Source organism: Equus quagga, chromosome 11 (assembly GCF_021613505.1).
Source record: "Equus quagga isolate Etosha38 chromosome 11, UCLA_HA_Equagga_1.0, whole genome shotgun sequence".
NCBI classification, from domain to species: domain Eukaryota; kingdom Metazoa; phylum Chordata; class Mammalia; order Perissodactyla; family Equidae; genus Equus; species Equus quagga.
The window spans coordinates 75,792,258-75,813,492 of NC_060277.1; the positions used below are offsets into that span (position 1 = coordinate 75,792,258).

The following is a 21,235-nucleotide window of genomic DNA, read 5'->3' on the forward strand; positions in this document are numbered from 1 at the left end:
CCAGAAAAGCATATCTTAACCTGTCATCTTTAAACACTTGTCCAGTTTGGAAAGGCCCCACTGTTTGTTCATGAGCTGTCATTGGAAGGTGTCATTCTGAGAGTGCACGTTAAGTAGCCAAGTAGTGAGTGATGAATTTTCAATATTCCTGCTTTCCGGTTTGAGAGAAAATGTCTGACCTGTATGTTGAATATGAAAGTAGTTGCCTAGTTAATTTCTTATTTTTAAAAAGACACTAATTTGTTTTCATTTCCCGTGACAAGTATTTATGTGTAACCCTTGATTCAAGGAGTGCTTTGTGTCATTACTATTCGTTCTAGTACACAATCTCAAACTCTTAATTTGCCAAAATGGGAGCTCTGCCCAGTTTCGTTTCCAATCTGGTCCTTTTTACCCCTCAGAAGATAAGCTGATCATCGTGGTTGGCATGAGTATTCTCCTGCTTTCATTTTTACTTTGACATTTAGCTTTATCTGGTATAATATGGTTATGATTTATTGTTTAGGGGATAGATTTTTTTTAGTAAGTTGATAATAAAATCAATAGTTTATTTTTCCCTCTCATTTTAAGAAGTAACCTAGATCTTTGGAGACATGGAACTTGTAAGAGGTGAATTTGATTACCAAGAGCAGTATCACCTAGGGAATTACGCAAAAATTAGCAATGCCTGGAGCTCACTCCTTTCCAATTGAATCAGAAGGAAAAGGGTGGGAATTAGGCATTGGTGAGTTTTAAAAACTTTTCCAGTGATTCTGATACGTAGCCAGGAAGAGAATTTCCAACCTGGAAGGGAGAGTAAGATTGTGGTCATACTTGGAAAAAACATGTGAAATTCTGTTCTTAAATGACTAGCATATTGCCGAAAATAAGTTCTCAATAAAGGATGAGATTTTTAAATATGGCCTGGTCTTTAACTAGGATATCCTGTGTCAATTTCAATAGATAGTTGGAAAGTCTCTCAGCCAACTTCCGTAATGTATTTAATTGAAGATGCAAGTCTTGACTTAAATATGTCATTACTTCACCTGAACCCAGTTTCTTTGAAGGTTAAACAGTTACCTGAAGTATCCTGTTTTCCAGATTGTAACACACACACACACACACGCACGCACACACACACACCCCCCACCCCTTTCCTTTGTTCTTGTCAGATTGGATAGTAAAAAAAATAAAATTGATCATTTATTAGGCCACTTGGCATTCTTGAAGTCCAAAAATTAATCAACCTTTAGATTTTTGCTATAAATAATCCAATAAGCAGTATTTATAGAATAGAGGTATGTTACACATAAACAGTAAGATAGGCTTTACATTTATGCTTAGACTTCTGTTGTGGCTATAAATCTCGTCTGTTTTAGTTGTGCTCTGTTTCTTACTGATCTTTAACAGTATATTCTATAAGAAAATCAAGTGAATGCAAATATACGTAGTCAGTTTTATTCTATGTGTTTTAATTTATTATACAAAATTAAAAGTTTTAATTAAATATTTATAACAGAAAAGCACCTTTTTATATGTGCCATATGTAAAGATGAAAACATCCTGCTTAAAATTAGCTGTGTTGATACATGAGCTGGTATGGATTCTGTCACATTCAGCAAAGAAGGTACCATTAAACTATACAGTTCATCTCTATGCATTAGAATTTTTACTTCTGTTAGGTGTTGAAGCATATACTTGCCTCTAAGGACATGCTAAAACTTTTCAAAATTTAATTACATTCAAACAAAGATCATCTAACTACTATTATGGAACAGGAAATATTTATTTAATTGACCCTTTCTATTAGTCAGTTCCTTCAAGTCATCTTCAAAACCTTCCCCAGATGCTGTGTTGTTTTATTATTTGCTCTTTAAGATATTCAGTGTCAGAACAAAAGTGCACAGTTTCAGTCATTAAGTAAGCAGGCATGCTTCTCCCCTTCTCACCTGCTTCATTTTAAATCGCAAGGCCTGCCCATCAGATTTCAGACCATCAGACCAACCTGTTGGCATTAAATATCAAACTGACTTCATTTTTACTCTAAACTTTCTCATAGCCACTTTGCATTTTTCTTCACTAAAGCATCAGTTAGTGAGTTTTTCAGTTCTTTCTTCATCTTTTCTTTCCATTGTAGCTGTGAGTGCTCCAGTAGGTTGCATCATTAGGTTGGGCCCTGTGAGCTGTTTTGCTCTTTTCCAAGTATCTGAGTCAGCAGGCCATAGACCACTGCTTGCCAGAAAATCGCCGTTGCTTCTAGGCTGACGTTTGCCTGCTTGTTTTGATCGTCTGAGAGATGAGACTTTGTTTGCCAGAACCACAGTTGATAGAAATAGAAGGGTACAGATAAGAAAAAGCACTGCAATTATAATTACACAAACTAGCATAGCGATTTTGTTGTAGTTTTCCTCACAGACATCTTTTTTGAAAATTTCACTGTGACTCTTGCTTGTGTTTTCAATGCTCTGTACTGTTGGAGAACTGTTCCTGACAACAGAAGGTATATAAAGCTCCGGTTGAGATTTAGGAGTTAAGGGTACAATGTGAGCTGATGTTGCTATTTCAGGCATGCTTGTAGAGTTATCTTTTTTATCTACTTCAGGAGTTGCAGGGTTTATATTAATGTTTTCATTTTTGTTTCTGTGAATATCTGAATCCCAGACAGTAGTATTGTTAGCCCACAGAAGGGTATAGTTTGCTTTTGTTCCAGAAGGCAAAGAGAAAACTATTGTCATCAGAAAGGCAAGATGTAGGTAATATCCAATGTGTTCCATGTCCGTGGGTATAATGGTAATCTGTTGAGATAGCAGTACAATTTGTTAGTTTATGAAAGAGTAATGGTTCCTAGTTTTGGTAATTGTAGTTAAAAGATGGACAGCTCATATGTTACAGGGAAGCTACAAGCTCATGCCTAACATTTGCTCTCCTCTTTTCATTCCTTCTCAATTAATTGGTTTTTCTGTTAGGCTACATATAAAGAAACAATTTAATTTCTATTACTCTTTTAAGTGCTAGAAGTTAGCTGTACAGATCACTGTTAATCACTGAGAACCGAACACCGTAGTTTCATTTAGCTCCCTCCCTCTTAAGTGTGCTGCACTTCAGCTTTGAGTCAGATGCTTCTGCTTTTACTTTTTTGATTCCTCCTTTTTTTCGCCTGACCATTTAAGGATCTTTTTTTCAGAAACTCCCCACCCTCTAACAAATGTGTCACCAAGTCTTTATAGTAAAGGAGAAATGTAGCCTTGAGCATTTTGCTTCATGTATGAAAGGAAAATGCAAACGGATTTTTTTTTTTTTGGTCAGGGAAAGGGGAAGTGTGGTAGCAACCTAGAGAAAATGGACTGCAAGTAGGAATCCAAGGTGTTCTTTTTTCTTCTCGGGTGTTTATCTTGAAGCTTAGAATAAAGCTGGTGCTTAGAAATATATTCCCAGTACTTGTGAAAGCAATTTTATGGTGGTGGTTCTCTCTTTTGACCTCTGTATTCCCCAAATTATTGTGGCTCTTTAAAAGCAAAGGCATGCCAGTTTCTCTACCTAAAAATTTGGCATTACAAAGAAAAAGAGGCAAATTTCTTCTGAATGATCTCGAAAGCTCAACAAAAGTTAGCCTTTTTTCATCATCATTTATGCCTACCATTTTTTTCTATGATTATTTTGACATAATTTTTTAAATAAATTATACTATAAAAGTAGAAAGAAATAGACGATCAGGATCATGGGGATTTATTCTGAAGTGGGAAGTCCAGGCAGACTGTAAGAGTCTCAACATAGAAATGAAGAAGTTGAATTTCAGTTTTGGCTCTGAGCTTCCTGGAAGCCAGTACAAAAAGGGATAAGTCTGTTCCTAATTCTCATTATCCAACATATGATTCGAGATTTAAATAGAACTGGCATATCTGTTCCGGGTACTGGTAAACCAGCAGGAAAGATTTATCACCACTATTGAGCTGTCTCTTTATCATAATATTTCAGTTTGAGCTGCTTTTGTAAGAGCATTTTATTGTTAGCATTTATTTGAGGGAACTAGAGTCAAAACTAATTATTCTCCTGAGATTTACTAAATGAAATTGCCTGTTTAAGAACCTTATTTATTTTATAGAATTCTTCTCAAACTTGAATGTGCATGGGAGTCTTTTTTTTATGCAAATTTTGATTCCGTGGGTTCATGGGGACCCGAGATTCTGCATTTCTAACCCACTCTCAAGTGGCACAGATGCTACTGCTAATCATGCTTTTTGAGGTTCAAGGTTTTATAAGAAATAATTGTTATATGTCATGGGATAATATTTGTATACTATTGATATACAGAAATTGAGAATAACAAATGTGATGTTATACAAACAAAAGTAGCAAACAATGCTAACTGGAAACTAACCTGTGAAGTAATATTTCCAATTAATAGTGGGAAGGAAAAAACCTTTACTATGTATTCGAGAATTAAGATTACTTTTCGGGTTAAAGATATTATGCACTGACTCCTATATAATCCTGTTCAGCTTCATTTAAGTTGGATGACTCAAATCCTTGGGTCCTTTATGATTCTTTCACAAAGAGAAATACTTTAAATTGAGTTAGCAGGTGATTTCCATCCTTTTGTACTAGACTGGACTTTTGCATTAGATGGTAAAATGATTTAAAGTTCGTTATTCTTGTCACATTAGTTCATTAACAATGTCGTATACATGATGGTATTCACACACATTTTAACCGCGCTTTCCACGGGATAGATAATAGGCCCGCTGTCGATTGTCTTCAGCCAGATGTACTGTCGTCCCCAAATAAACAAACTGTTAACAAAATGAGACTTTCTCTTACGCTTACAAATGCCTGAGAATAGAGGACTGTCTCTACATCCCTAATTTATGCCATGGAGGCCAGGTTATGTTATCAAAAGTTTTCTTTGCCTCTGGTCATTTTCATTAAATTTATAGTGCCAAGCATTAGTAACACGAAATTTATTTTTTAAACTTTTTTTGATAGCAAATAACACTTTTCAATTCACTGTGGAGTCTAAACTCAGATCCTTCCTAATCCTGATTTAAAACTCTGTGTTGATGGTAAATCTTTCCATTTCTAACTTACGTAAAATTCTTAATAGGACAGAAAAAAACAGCATACATTTTCAATTGCTTATGATTCTAGTTTGTTAGTAGGAGTCTTAGGTTCTGTATAAAAGCACTTCCTCAAACACTAATCTGTACAAAGTAATAAGTGAAAAGGCATAAAAAAAGCTGTATATATGACCTACCTTACAAAATGCTTGGTGAAAATCTGATTATAACCTGATTTTAATAAGCCACTTCTTTTCTTGTCTTGAAGCACAGCTTCTGAGTAATTTAAAGCAAAATAGACTTGGAGACTATGAACATAAAAGTAAATCTGCCGTAAAAAGGATATGTACAGCTAGCTTTCCACTTTTAAAACCAAACCACAGATGACACATTTCCTTTCCACTGCAGCTAAAGCACATGTCAGAGGGAACAAAAAACAAAAACTCCAGCTTGTCTAGCTGGCCACTGGCATGACAGGAGGCTTTGTGGAACAAGTCCCCGCCTCCAGGGCAGGGAGGGTTTCTACCCAACGCCCTTGACCTTTTGCTCATTGTATATGCCTGCTATATGCTTTTGAATGATATATTAGCATCATCCAAAAGAAGATGAAATGGCATTTCCCTGCAGCAGTAGTCTTCTCTAGAAATTTTATTTGTATACCACAGACTGATTTGATAATGCGAGTTTGGAGACCTGGGGCATTGGTCAGGTAAAAGAAACAGCGATATACATAACTGACATCTCAAATTGTGGAACTGCAACAATGATTGGAGAAATATCCAATAAACTTAGATTATATGGGACAGAAAATGCTTTTGTGTGGTTTAGTGTCCTGTCATCACCTCATATGCAATGTGTCTAAAATAGCTTCATTTTTCCCTCAGAAGTGGCTGCCTCTCAGAATGCCTTTGTTTGTTCATGACAGCGACGTTCTTTGTGATCTCAGAGGTGTGACGTACAGCAGGTCCTTGTGATTTAAGTCCTTTCCCTCAGCCCTGATCAGACCTTGGATCGTGTGGGTCCTTCCTTCAGATTCTTGAATCGCTTTCCTTTTTACTGTCACTATAGTATTTTAGAACCTTATTAGGCCATACCTAGAGTCTACAGTATCTTTTTTTTACCAGCCTTGACTCCTTCATATATCTTGTATGACTCACTTCCTTTGATCATATCACCCCTTTCTTTAAAAACACTTCCTAATACCTACAGCAGTGATTTAGAAATGTTCGTGCACATAAATATCAGATGAGATTGTTTAAAAACTGTCGATTGCCAGGCCCCAGTGCATGGATTCGTATGCAGTAGTTCTGGGCTGGGACCAGGAAGCTGCGTTTTCATCAAGCACCACAGTTGATTCTGATGCTGGTGCTCCGCAGCACATAGTCTAAGAAATACCAAGCTCCCAGGAGAAAACCTGAGCCCCTTAGTTGAACAGTTTTGGCCACTTCACAATTTAGCTATTATGTATTTTTCCAGCTTTCTCTCTTAAAACTTCTCTACACGAATCCTCCATTCCAGCTCAACTAGCTGACTGTGGCCCCAACACATCTAGTTACCTATTTCTTTTCCTCTTTCCCTCTCTCTGTGAGGCCTGCTAATCCCTCCCCTTATTGAATTCATATTCCTCCTACCTGCCTCAGCCGCTGCGTCTTCTACGTAGCTTTCACTGAACACCCAGTTTCTCTTACTCTCTCCCTCTTCTGAACTTAATAGAAGTTTCTCTGCAATTCCTTTGATAAGTGATTACACACTACCTCGTATCTTTTCTCTGATCTTGAAATATTTTTTTTATTTAGTAATCATTTAACTTGTCATATTTTTATCTTATTTTCTCCCAAGAAGATTAAAAACTCTGAGGTGAGGATATTTGTGTTAGCCTACTTTGTAGTACTGTCAGAGTCATCAGGTGTGGAACATTGGGCCAAAGTTAATATAAGTCGTTGTGATTTGAAATTCTAGTACTGTGTTCTTCACGGCTTTCTAAGGGTCTTCGCTTTGGCTACTCACATTGATTAGCAGTCTTTTGAGTATAAGTAACATATGACCTAATATGGCTTAATCAAAAAATGGAATTGATTGGCTCACAAAACTGAATAGTTCAAGGATAAATTTTATCTCAGGAGAGGCTTTATCTAGGCGTTAAATGAAAAGACCAGGGCCCTAGTTTCTCTCTGTTTCTTTGCTCCATTTCTTCAGTTGTTAGGCAGACGCTTCCTTCATATCTCACCATACAAGCTAACCACTCCCCAGGCTGTGTGTTCCCTTGTGTATAAACATCGGGAAAGAAACAGTCTCCGTTCCCAACCGTTGAAGCTCATGTCTCTGAGTTGAGCCCTTTGGCTCGTTGTGCTGCTGTGAGTCATGTGGTCATTGCTGAACCGTTCTGTCTGGTCGAGGTGGGCTAGATGAATTGGCTAAAGTCATTCAGTTCACTCTAGGGCTCCAGGTGGGTCATTCCCACCCAAACTGTTCACCTGGGAAGTTCGGTGGGACTGGAGACAGCCAACCAATGTCCGCTGCCTTCCTCCTTGCTTGACTGGGGTGGGCAAGTTTCTTGTTGTTGCTCAAAGTTTTTGAACTGGAGATTCGTCTCATCCATTTTTCTTCAGCCTTACTTCTCATTGTTTGAAGAACAACTGATTTAAGAAATGGCTCCAGACTTTGTATAATTGTTTCATATTATAGTTAGTTTTCTTTAGAAAACTAATCAGAAAATAAAGGAATAAAATAGATTAGTAGCATCTGTACATGTATTCAGAACTGTTAATAATCTGTGTCCTTTTTTTTTGTCATCTTCCTTAGGTTCAAAACTGGTCAAATCAATGGCGATTTGCTGATCTACCATGTCTTGCTGACTCTAAAGCCATATTATGCAAAGCCATATGAAATTGTAGTGGACCTTACCCATACCGGGCCTAGCAATCGCTTTAAAACGGACTTTCTCTCCAAGTGGTTTGTTGTTTTTCCTGGCTTTGCTTATGACAATGTCTCTGCAGTCTATATCTATAACTGTAACTCCTGGGTCAGGGAGTACACCAAGTATCACGAGCGGCTGCTCACTGGCCTCAAAGGCAGCAAAAGGCTCATTTTCATAGACTGTCCTGGGAAGCTGGCTGAGCACGTAGAGCACGAACAACAGAAACTACCCGCTGCCACTTTGGCTTTAGAAGAGGACCTGAAAGTGTTCCACAATGCTCTCAAGCTGGCTCACAAAGACACCAAGGTTTCCATTAAAGTAAGTTTCACGAGGGTTGGGTAAGTGACTCGTTGCCTTTCTTGGCTGGCCAGGCCCTGTGCTGACCTCCCTGGGCGCCCCATAGTAGTGCATCAAATGTAAAGCAGTTCAGATGGAGGAAAACCAAGCTCCCTCTCTTCGTGGAGGTCCTGCGGAAGCTATGAGCATGTCCACTTAACTACAGTCTGGAGGGGATTGGAGGCGGGAGAGCGTTGTAGGGAGGCCAGTTTATGTATCAGTCAGACAACAGGAATGCGTGGAAGGTGGAAACTTCCTGTTGAGAGTTCTTCGGATTATTACATGCTTTTTGCAGAGTGAGGAACATGAACCTTCAGGATACAAATCAATAATTGTCTTTGGGATTCCTGACCTTTTTCAAAAATAAGGTTTTTTTCCCTAGTGTTTTTCAGTCTCTTTTGAGAGCATTTATCACAATAGCTCTTGAACCCATTTGAATATATAACAGTGGTAACTCTTCCTTAAGTGGCAAACATGGTATTTTGTTTATTTGGTGGGTTGGTTTTTGGAGCCTCTTAGAATTCTACATAATGGAATTTAATTCTTCTCTACTCCACCCTCTCACCACCACTTTCCAGGTTGGTTCTACTGCTGTTCAAGTGACCTCAGCAGAGCGAACGAAAGTCCTGGGGCAATCAGTCTTTCTAAACGATATCTACTATGCTTCGGAAATTGAAGAGATCTGCCTGGTGGATGAGAACCAGTTCACCTTAACCATTGCAAACCAGGGCACACCGCTCACCTTCATGCACCAGGAGTGTGAAGCCATCGTCCAGTCCATCATTCACATCCGGACACGCTGGGAGCTGTCACAGCCCGACTCCATCCCCCAGCACACCAAGATCCGGCCAAAAGATGTCCCTGGGACACTGCTCAATATCGCGTTACTTAATTTAGGCAGTTCAGACCCTAGTTTACGGTAGGTTGTTAAAAAATTTGCTCCAACTTTATTCAGGATTTGCTGCTTTTAAAACAATCATTTAATAAGCTTTTAAAGCATCCTCTACCTTAATATTGTAAATTGGAAGGTATGCTATGTTGGTTAACCAGCATGACCTCATCAAGTTGTGGGGTATTCACATGAACTGAGGAATTCCAAATTGGGTGACTCACACCAAACCAGTATATGTTCTTTCTGCAGGAAACTTTAATCTGAAACAGACAACGTAGCAGTTTGGTTTTTTTAAGAAAAAACTATTTTTTGGGAGGAAGTCTACTCCTGAATTAAGTTTCTCCCCCTCGAAGTCCTCCTGTCCTCAGAAGTGTATCACTATCAAGTTTCCTCCCAGTTGCATTAGGTTACTGTTGTCAGACAGAGGACGGCTTACCGTCCGTAAGTCGAACTTTCCACCGATGTGACTCTGACAAAGTTCCTGAGAGAAATCTAAAGACAGATATAGGTGTCGTCTGAGCAGAGTATAATTGGTTCTGTTTAGGCTTAATAATCTGAACATGAGTGAGGAAAGAGCGTGGCCTGTGGAGTCAGTAGATTTGGTTTAAATCTAGATGTGCTGTGTATGACCTTGGGCAAGGCACTGAAGTTCTCTGAGCTGTAGTTTCTTCATTTTTAAAATAAAGGTAATAATGCCTTCTTTATCTACCTACAAAAGTTTAATAAATAGTATGTGTGGTAGCATAGTATACATCTAGCAAATAGTTTGTGCTCAGTAAATATTATTTCCTCCCAGCTCCCCCCATTTCTCTCTCTGCCAGCATCTCTTTGCACCCCTTCCTTCTTTTCCCCCTCCTCTTTTCATGTTAGGTTAATTCTTTGTCCCAGGTACCTTGGGACTGTCAAGATTTTTATGGATATAAATTCTTAGCTTCAGAAAATTTTCACTAGGGTATAATATAGCCCAGGTTTTATAAGTAGGCTTTTTAGTATTCCAGACTCTCCGTTATTTAAAATGGGGGGAAAAAATCAACAAGGTTTCTTTACCTAGATGGGCCTCATGGGATCCATGAACTCCAAGAAATTTTACACAAAATTTTGTATATGTTTAGCTTTCATTATTTCAGAGGAGTCTCTGACACCTACCCACAGTTTGAGGAACCTCGATTCTTTCTTAAAGCTGTTGAAATACACAGAGTAAAAGTCAATGTCAAAATAGTGTAACTCAGAATTTCTAGGAGTTAGTAAGAGATAAAGGGATAAACTTAGAAACAGTAATAGTAATAGTCTCATTTAGGGAAATGGAGCTATAAGTCTACTTTTAATTTCTAATTCAAAGTTCCTCATAGGAGAATGCCTAACAATTATTAGCTTGAATGAACCTGTATTCTTCTCTTGTGGCATAAAGCAAGGTGACAGCCATTGCTTTTTGCTGAAGCATGTCATGTCATCCCAGAGAAAAAAGCCTTTAGGCAGACTTAAATTTCAGTGGATTTTTCCCCCTATGTGATTGTTGCATAAGAATATTAGCATGAGGAAAATTCAGAGGTAAGGAAAACCTGAAATTTACTGAGCAGTCAAACCATTTGTTTTGCTGGATGGGGAGAAAAATTAAAATTTAAACACTGAGTCTGAGTTTTTTGAGCTGTCTCCTAAATTAAGTATATTTTCAGACATTTATAAGGGAATTTTTGGTTCTAATGGAACCTGGATATATATTATGGATTTGGGGGGATTTTTTTCCAGTGGTTATGTATAATGGAAGGAAAAATGGGAGACTTAATTATATTAAAATCTCTCTCTCCTTTTTTCTTTTTTTTGGTGAGGAAGATTGTCCCTGAGCTAACATCTGTGTGACTCTTCCTCTATTTTGTATGTGGGACGCCACCACAGCATGGCTTCATGAGCAGTGTGTAGGTCTGCACCTGGGATCTGAACCCGTGAACCCCAGGCCACCAAAGCAGAGCACGCAACTACTACACCACCGGGCTGGCCCTTATTAAAATTTTTTTTCACCTCCAGTTTGTAGTATAACTTGTAGGATACCCAGAAAGAAATTCAGCAGATACTGATTAAAGATTTTAACATTCTAATTTGTTGAGGGGCCATCTCATTTCTCTACTTATGATCCCCGTTATAACTGGATCTAGCGGGAGGGGGAGCCACAATTTGAGTTTTGGCTTCACTGAAAATGTGATATGCCATATTCTGACTTTCTTTCTGTTGATCCACCTTAGGACTATAAACATCTCATATTTCATATCCCAGTAAAATGTCATTTAGAAAAACCTTATACTCACCTGTCTTAGGAGCCTCACAGTGTCCCTCTGGTTATGTCAAAAATCTCCCTTTAAAAAAATCTCTAGGGCTGGCCCCGTGGCCGAGTGGTTAACTTCACGCGCTCCACTTTGGCGGCCCAGGATTTCGAATCATCACTCATCAAGCCACGCTGAGGTGGCGTCCCACATGCCACAACTAGAAGGACCCCCAACTAAAAAAAAAATACACAACTATGTAGCAGGAGGCTTTGGGGAGAAAAAGGAAAAATAAAATCTTAAAAAAAAATCTCTAAATGATCAAGGAGTGTTTGGGTTTTCCATAGAATCATAATGTCTTATCTCTAACTGATCATAAAATTTAAAAATAGTTGGGGCTGGTCCCGTGGCCGAGTGGTTAAGTTCGCGCATTCCGCTGCAGGCGGCCCAGTGTTTCGTTGGTTCGAATCCTGGGCACGGACGTGGCACTGCTCATCAAGCCACGCTGAGGCAGCATCCCACATGCCACAACTAGAAGGACCCACAATGAAGAATATACAACTATGTACTGGGGGGCTTTGGGGAGAAAAAGGAAAAAAGTAAAATCTTTAAAAAAAAATTTAAAAATAGTTAATTATACTTTCTAATTGAGTTGTAAGTTGTATGTTATGAAAAATTTTTAGAATTATAAGAAAAAGTAATTTTTAAAACAACTTCATTTGTGTTTTCTCCTAGGTCAGCTGCCTATAATCTTCTGTGTGCCTTAACTTGTACCTTTAATTTAAAAATCGAGGGCCAGTTGCTAGAGACGTCAGGTTTATGTATCCCTGCCAACAACACCCTCTTTATTGTCTCTATTAGTAAGACACTGGCAGCCAATGAGCCACACCTCACCTTAGAATTTTTGGAAGAGTGTATTTCTGGATTTAGCAAATCTAGTAAGTAATGATAATTTTCTTTAACACTAACGATGATTCTGAGAAGATTCAAAGAAAACCCTTTCATTTCAGAATTTACTGGTGAAATCTTTAGTTTATTAGATTTTTACTTCTTTACATCTTCTGATTTTTCATTTGTGGTATCTGTAACTGAAGGAACTTCCTGGTAGACCGCACTGAGAATTCCACCAAAATTCTAGCAATAAAAAGAAGAGTGGCCAGGTTTTGATACCTTACATGTCTTTGGACCACTTACGAAGTATTTTTTGCACTGTGTTTCGGTTTAATGAGCTTCAGCATTTCTCTTGTTGGCAGGTTATTCCAAATGAGAGAGTATCCACGTTGTCTCCTTGATTTTAGGGAAGCAGTCATTTTCTCTTTTCTTCAAGTTGACTTTGAATTGTTCAGTGCGTGGAGAAAGCAGTGGCGCGTAATACAGGGTCTAGAGTCAGCTCCTGACTTGGCTTTAATAAGTCTCATAAATTTAACATCTACCCTTTACATCTGTCCATCTTCATACCCTGTAGCAGGATAAATATTGCTCTTCTCCCGCTTCATTTCCTGACATTTTCTTCCCTTCCCTTTCTCTCTCCACAATACGTAAAATTTTTTTTTCTGCATTGAAACTTATTTCTTGATTTTTCTGTATTATGTAATTTAAAGCTTTCACAATTCATTGAGACCAGATCCCTGTATACATTTTTTTATACAAAGAGATTTAGGAATCTAACCCTAAAAATAAAATGTGTAAGACTGACAAAACAAGAAAAGTGTAAAGCTTTATTGAGAAATATTAATTAAAATTTGAGTGAATGGACAGGCAAATTGTGTTCCTGGACAAACTACTCTTCCTAGATAATTACAAATTCAATGCAATCTCATCAAAATATCTACAAGATTTGAGGATTAAGAATGAGGTAGAACTTAAAATGATTATAAATTTCACTTGAATGTATGAGAACAGCTAAGAAAATATTGAAAGAAAACTAAGACTTGATATTACAGTTGTCTGTACACATTATAATAGTACAATAATTAAAACAGACGTGTTCAAGAATCAGCAGTCAGGTCGGTCTGAGGGAGAGAGATTGATAAAGAAGCATCGCGAACTGATGGGGGAAGATTAAATCATTTTAAGAAATGAAGTTGAGAAATGAATTAAGTTGAGTCTTCGTCTTCACCCCAAACCACAAGATACCAAAATAATTTTTAGCTGTATTTAGGAATTGAATATAAAAACTGGAACTGGGGTGAGTTATATGTGTGTATAAACACACATAGATGTGCATTGTCTCCACATAGATTTTAAAGCCTGAGAGAGAGAGAAGGTGATACACCAATACATTAGTATCAGTTTCATTTTTGTGGTGATGTTTTCCTTTTACCAAACTTTCTATGATTACCATGTATTCCTTTTACAATTGGAATAAAACTGAGTAAAATTTTTAACTAGAAGAGAAATGATTAAGAGGGAGAAAAATAAGATAAAACTTTTCGAAAATTGGCTTACTGGCTTTTAAGATTACTTTCTTCAAGGCTTATTTTCATTCTTCACCTCTATCTTCAATAAAACACTTGCCAAGTCTCTTTACTCCAGGCCTGATTCCAGGTAATGGTCTTTTACCTTTTTTTTTTAATCAATCCTTTATTTTAGAATAATTGTTGATCTAATTTTATTGACCATCTATGCTAATAGTGTATTTTTCCTCCAGGTATTGAACTGAAACACCTTTGTTTGGAATACATGACTCCATGGCTGTCAAATCTAGTCCGTTTTTGTAAGCACAATGATGATGCCAAAAGACAGAGAGTTACTGCTATTCTTGATAAGCTGATAACAATGACCATAAATGAGAAACAGATGTACCCATCTATTCAAGCAAAAATATGGGGGAGCCTTGGGCAGGTATTGAGTTTGCTCAAATATTTGTCTGGTACTCCCTTGGTGCAGATACTACCTGGTACTCACATTGTGCAAAGCACTGTGCAAGGCACTAGGGCTATAGCTGTAGAAGAGACAGTCCCCTCTTTCAAAAAGCGTGAGACACCCACCTACTCTTGATCTGGTTGGAAACTATAAATGTCTGATGCTTGTCTCAGAGCCAGAGAAAAACGAATTATTTAAGCACTCTTCTCCATAGCATAATTATATAGAATTTAACTGTAAAAATCTGATGATGATTCTAGTAAATAGTGTTTTATAATGTATTCTAGTGCCCTCCATACATGCCGCAGGTGTCAGTAAATGTTTCTTGATGACGTTACTTGAGACACTTGCCTTCATTTATAGTTCTAGCATAAGAACACCAATATTAAAATATAGAATATAAGGTAACATTTTATTTTTTATCTGACAAGAGTGACACATAGCATTTCTTCAAAGTAATCACTTACAGAAGCAATACCCTTATTCAGACAATGCTGCAAATCCTCCAAATGAGTTTAAATGACCTTGGAGCCAGTGTTATGGCTCTATAAAACATCTCAGTACTTGATGCCATTTTGTATATTTTTAAATAATTGTCTTTTATGTTTATCATACATTACTGTCCTAGAAGAGAACAGAGGTGTTTGCAAATGAATGAAAATAGTATTTGTAGGGGCCAGCCTGGTGGCGCAGCGGTTAAATTTGCACATTCCGCTTTGGCAGCCATGGGTTCACCGGTTCAGATCTCGGGTGTGGACCTATGTACCACTTATCAAGCCATGCTGTGGCAGGCATCCCACGTATAAAGTAGAGGAAGATGGGCACGGATGTTAGCTCAGGGCCAATCTGTCTCAGCCAAAAGAGGAGGATGGGCAGCAGCTATTCGGGCTAATCGTCCTCAAAGAAAATAATATATGTAGAGATTTAAAATTTTTGAATACTAGTTTCTTAATCTCTGAAGGAATCAAGTGAATATCCTTATCTTTTTGTAGATATTTTATGATAAATTATATTTACTGACAGGTCTCTAAATAAAAGGTAGTATTTTGGAGGCCTCAGGTGAAATAGTATTTTCATATTGATTGGGCTGCTCCGTGAAGTATTTTTAAATTAAAAATTAAGTTGATAGAATGGCTAAAACATAAGTTATTTTTTTCCTCGTCTATTAGATTACAGATCTCCTTGATGTTGTGCTAGACAGTTTCATCAAAACCAGTGCAACAGGTGGCTTGGGATCAATAAAAGCCGAGGTGATGGCAGATACTGCTGTAGCTCTGGCGTCTGGAAATGTGAAATTGGTTTCTAGCAAGGTAATCACTTTTCCTTTGCCTTCTGGACTATGGCGTGATCTATTTTTATTCGGAGGTTTTGTGGGGTTTTTTGCAATTAGTCATTTTAAAGTTAAGCTGAAATTTTTTTGTGATAAAACTTTTTTTAGCCCCCACATTTTTTAAGATTCTCCTCCTTTACAGGTTATTGGAAGGATGTGCAAAATAATTGACAAGACATGCTTATCTCCAACTCCTACTTTAGAACAGCATCTTATGTGGGATGATATTGCGATTCTAGCACGCTACATGCTGATGTTGTCCTTCAACAACTCCCTCGACGTGGCGGCTCATCTCCCCTACCTCTTCCACGTTGTGACTTTCTTAGTAGCCACAGGGCCACTCTCCCTTAGAGCTTCCACACATGGATTGGTCATTAATATCATTCACTCTCTGTGCACTTGTTCACAGCTTCATTTTAGTGGTAAGTTCCAGGAAAATAATTTGTGTTTCACCACTTCCTGTCTCCATTTTCTATCAGCTGATGGGCATGGATTATCTTATTGATTATGGTGCCTTGACACCAAGCTGCTTATTTAAGCCTTTGGTAATGACATGAAATATTATTAAAGAGAAAAAGAATAAATTACTTCCATTCTATATCAAGCTATAGCAAAGATTTTCTGTGCGTATTTGTCATACATTCTTGTGGTTATCACATAAGCTAAGGACTCAGCATCAGTTGACAGTGTTACATTACTAGCACGAATTTGTTGATACATGGAGTTAAAGCAGTGAGCATCAAGACAATGTGTCTCAAGGGTCGGTTTAGGGATCATGGTTATGTAATTTTGATATGCTATCCAAATTTTCTAAATTCAAAATGAAACATGGCACTTTAGAATTAAAAAATTAACTTGCTCCCTTTTTCTTTTACAGAGGAGACCAAGCAAGTTTTGAGACTCAGTTTGACAGAGTTCTCATTACCCAAATTTTACTTACTGTTTGGCATTAGCAAAGTCAAGTCAGCTGCTGTGATTGCCTTCCGCTCCAGTTACCGGGACAGGTCGTTCTCTCCTGGCTCCTACGAGAGGGAGACTTTTGCTTTGACATCCTTGGAAACAGTCACGGAAGCTTTGTTGGAGATCATGGAGGTATATAAGGCAAAATGATAAGAAACTAAGGTTGTTTTTTTTTTTGGAGGAGGATTAGCCCTGAGCTAACATCTGCCAATCCTCCTCTTGTTGCTGAGGAAGACTGGCCCTGAGCTAACATCCATGCCCATCTTCCTCTACTTTATGTGGGACACCTGCCACAGCATGGCTTGCCAAGTGGTGCCATGTCCGCACCTGGGATCCAAACTGGCAAACCCCGGGCTGCCGAAGCAGAACGTGCGAACTTAACCACTGCACCATCGGGCCGGCCCCCTAAGATCATTTTTTTAATCCACTAGTTCTATATAGAAGAAGTATTGGTTTATTCTGTTTTGCACTTAATGCTTAAATAAAAACACTCCCATGGAATGTATTTATTGGTAATATGCATCTCATTTAATGACGTTACAAAAAACATTTCTGTATGTAAATGTATTCAGAGTTCTCTTTTTTTTAGGCATGTATGAGAGATATTCCAACATGCAAGTGGCTGGATCAGTGGACAGAACTAGCTCAAAGGTATGTTCCAAATAAATTCAAGTTGTAAAAGTATGTGCAATGTTGAAAAGATAGCTATTCCTGGGTAATCAGTATTTGAATTAATGATTCAGTGTGTATAAACATACAGGCTTTCATAAACTGATTGGGTCTTTTAATGGCAGGTTTGCATTCCAGTACAACCCGTCCCTGCAACCGAGAGCTCTGGTCGTCTTTGGCTGCATTAGTAAGCGAGTGTCTCACGGGCAGATAAAGCAGATTATCCGCATTCTTAGCAAGGTACCTCCCCCCCCCCCAAATATTTGTGGTCCCCAAGTTGTAAAACATATCTTGCATTTTTCTAAGGGACATTTAAACGTGAGTTTAATAAAATGTCTGATATGTTGCCTGTTGAAACTTTAATAAATGGGTTTTGATTATTTTCTTTATTGTAATTCTTTAAAGTGAAGAAACCTTCTCTAAAGAAGCTATCTTAAAAAGAAAATAAGTATTGTCTCTTTTGCTAAGAAGGTAATCTTAATATATTATCAGTTTTCAAAGCATTTAACTATATGTAACACCCTTATATAAAATTATATAACTTGTAATGCCTATAATAATGCCTGCCTAATTATATTAGAATATATTATAGATATATTAAAAAGTAAGAACCCAAATACGCCTTGAGGTAGCTACCGCGATCACCATAGCATTGGAAATAATTCTAGCACTTATTAAATAAGGAATTGTTCCTGAACTGATTCTGAGATTCAGTTTAGAAGTTAATGTTTTGTTTCAATGAAAGTAAAATAAAGAATTCTGTTTCCCTAAAAGGCGCTTGAGAGTTGCTTAAAAGGACCTGATACTTACAACAGTCAAGTTCTGATAGAAGCTACAGTAATAGCACTAACCAAATTACAACCACTTCTTAATAAGGTAATTACTGTATAGAAAATGAGTGCTTTCATTTTGGGTATCAGTGTTAAATGTTATTTTATTTTCTTTCAAAGAGTTTAGAAAATAAGATGAATTGAGAAGAAGTTATAAAGGATGGGGAGTATGTTCTCAACTGCTTGTAAGTTTTTTGTCTCATCAGTGGTAAAGGAAAGATAGGTATATATTCTTACTTCTTTTATCCAGTAAGTATTAATTTAGCATCTTCTATGTGCCAAGTACTGTTTTAGGTGCTAGAGACATAGCACTGAACAAAGCCAGTCAAATTCCCTGCCCTCATGGAGCTTACACTCTGGGGTGAGTGTGGGAGTTGGGGTGGATAGATAATAAACAAAGTAAGAAAAGTTCATAGTGTCTTAGTCCATGACCATTACTGTGGAGAGATGTAAAGCTGGGTGAAGTATACCTCATCATCAAAAGAGTCTGGGTGGTAAATGAAGATGATATTTTAAAGGAATAAAATCATTCAGCCACTGTTTTAGGATGGTCTGAGCTCATCTCACTTGTGTGACCTTGAGCAGGTCATTTAACATATTTGGACATCATTTTCCATGCTGATAAAATGAGTAAACTAGACTAGATGATGGCATAGTATTATCTTCCAGCTGTAAAGTTGTATAATTCTGTAAATTGAGTACAAAGACATGCCAGACTTGAGAGAGGTTACAGAGAAATAAATACCTGTATGTTCTGATATTGAGTTATATGTTCTGCAGACATTGTAATCCTAAATTGTACAAAGTGGTTCTCTTGTAAGTTAAAATGAGATTGAGAAGGCTGGTAACTTGCCCAAGGTCACATAGGTAATAAAAGACAGAACCGTGATTCTGATCCAAGGCTGTCTGACTCTAAAGTCCGTGTATTTTCACATGTACCACACTGCTAAATAAGGTTCCCAAGATAACTATTTTTAATTCAGAGCAGCATGTCACTGGTGGTAAGGGTGACAAGAAAGTTGAAAGGGTAGAGCCTAACTAAAGTTAAAGAGACACATAGGATTTAGTGTGGAGAAAGGGAGGAGGGCTTGAGCAGCGAACATACAGCAGTAGGAATGTACAAGAATGCTGCGACAACACAGGGGTGACAGAGAGACCATTCTAGTTGTTATGGAGAAACTTTTCAGGAGCGTAGTGAGAGGGAAGTTACAAAGATGGCATAGAGCTAATCTAACATTCAGCATTCTTCAGAAAGGAGTTTGGAAATGGACCTATATGTTTTCAAGCAGATCAGTCATATGACAAAAGCGGACTTAGAAGGGTCGTTCTGTGGGTAGTGTGCACAGTGGATTGGAGGCGGGAGAAGCTGGAGGTAAAAAGAATCTACATTTAGAATAAAGAAAGTTGGCATAGAATGGTATCATTAGCAATAAGCAGATGCAAAAGAGACTACTTTGGAAGAATCAATGAAACTTGGTGACTGGATTTTGGAATCAAAGGACAGGGAGAAATAAAAGGAGATGCTAAGGTTCTCAGCCTGGCTAATAGTGTCTTTGTTACCCACATGGAATAGGTGGAGAGCTTACCCATACATTCACCTTCTCCACAGAGAAAACATGGGTAATGTGGGGGATAACGTGCTTCGTTTTATACTGCAGTGAGTTTTGAAAGAGACTCTCTTGTGGTTCGTCTTGCTAACCTTGAGTGTGTCTCCTTTGTCAGGACTCCCCTCTGCACAAAGCCCTCTTTTGGGTAGCTGTGGCCGTGCTGCAGCTCGATGAGGTCAACTTGTATTCAGCAGGCACCGCACTTCTTGAGCAAAACCTGCACACCTTAGACAGTCTCCGGATATTCAATGACAAGGTACGCGAGCTTTCACTTGGTGTTTCTAGATTCTGCACATTTAGAACTCCTCCGCCTCTTTTATTGTTGTTGTTTTTTTAAAATCAGAAGAGGTCCATATTTAAATATGAATTTTTATATGCATCTTATTGTGAGTATAGTTCCTTACCAGCTCATAAAAAACTATTTAAACTTTACTGCATATTTTCTGTATAAAAATAGCAGAAAACAGTACTCATTCAAGACTAGCAGACAGAATAGGGACAAAAAATATTGAGGAGTAGTAATAGCCCCCATGCTAGGCCCTATGTTGTTCTGTGCCCTGCAGATGCTTTATTTGTAATTTTCTAACCCAAAGGTAAAGGTTAGCATTCCCCCCCCCCCCCCCCGTTTCACATATGAAAATATAATCTAAAAATAAGCTTATTTTTATTAAATAATGGTACTTAATGAAAAAATAGTATAATTAGAAGCGGATAAGGGGTTTGAAGAGTCTAAAGGAAACTTTTGGGATCTTAATTATACTAGTTTTTTGTTTTGCCTAATCTCTCTTTAAAACATACCATTAGCATCCCTCTTAACATTTATCAGCCTTGACTGAGGTTGGATTTTGGTTCCCAGAATATAGAGGAGGGAGTATAAGAGTAGGAAATTATGTTCCTTTTGTCTTTGGAAAAAAATGGGAAGAGTCTAGGCCAAAAGAGAGGAAGTTTTTTTAAAGATAGATATGTATATGTAAGAAGAGATTTGCTTGACGTGAAATTAACAGAGCTATGGGGAGAAAGACACAGAGAACAGGAGCATGGTTTTAAGTGTGAAGATACTTGGTCTAAACATTATTGGTTCAGCCTGCCAGATGTAGTGTACACCCAGAACAGCTGGGGCTCTGGGAAGTGTGGAAACAAAAGTTTAAAGCTAGAAGCTCCCTTGAAGTTTATCAGTCAGCCCTCCATTTTACAAAATAGAAAAAGAACAGAGAAGTTAAGTAATTTGTCCGTGTTCGTATATGTGATCTGGGACTAGAGTCTCTCTTTCCTAATCCCCGTTGCTCTTTTCTGGGGTTGTCTTGGGACGACGGTGGTCAGAGAGATAGCTGGCTATTGGCTATTTGTATGAATATTAGACTATTCGTAAATGAAGTGTTTGTCTAGGTATACCTGCCTTGGCATTTTCATTGCCAGAATAGCCCCTTAGCAGGAGCTAATATTGACTCCAGTGCCACAGGATACTAGGAATTACAGATAATAAAGCTTGTCAAGTCACCAGGATGTAAGATGAATAAGGCCTGAGGATCTAATGTATGACA

The 21,235-nt window shown here is 37.9% G+C and overlaps 1 protein-coding gene across 4 annotated transcripts in view; it reads left to right on the top strand.

Moving 5' to 3' along the window:
• NF1 (neurofibromin 1) overlaps nucleotides 1–21,235 on the top strand; it is a 240,837-nt gene that overhangs the window by 191,090 nt on the left and 28,512 nt on the right. For all 4 annotated transcript variants that reach the window (XM_046677878.1, XM_046677879.1, XM_046677880.1 and 1 more), the window contains 11 exons: nucleotides 7,836–8,268; nucleotides 8,865–9,205; nucleotides 12,169–12,371; nucleotides 14,084–14,277; nucleotides 15,468–15,608; nucleotides 15,771–16,050; nucleotides 16,506–16,720; nucleotides 17,178–17,239; nucleotides 17,383–17,497; nucleotides 18,032–18,133; nucleotides 19,810–19,950. In XM_046677878.1, the coding sequence (XP_046533834.1) occupies nucleotides 7,836–8,268; nucleotides 8,865–9,205; nucleotides 12,169–12,371; nucleotides 14,084–14,277; nucleotides 15,468–15,608; nucleotides 15,771–16,050; nucleotides 16,506–16,720; nucleotides 17,178–17,239; nucleotides 17,383–17,497; nucleotides 18,032–18,133; nucleotides 19,810–19,950 (2,227 nt within the window). The remainder of the gene's footprint in view (nucleotides 1–7,835; nucleotides 8,269–8,864; nucleotides 9,206–12,168; nucleotides 12,372–14,083; nucleotides 14,278–15,467; nucleotides 15,609–15,770; nucleotides 16,051–16,505; nucleotides 16,721–17,177; nucleotides 17,240–17,382; nucleotides 17,498–18,031; nucleotides 18,134–19,809; nucleotides 19,951–21,235) is intronic.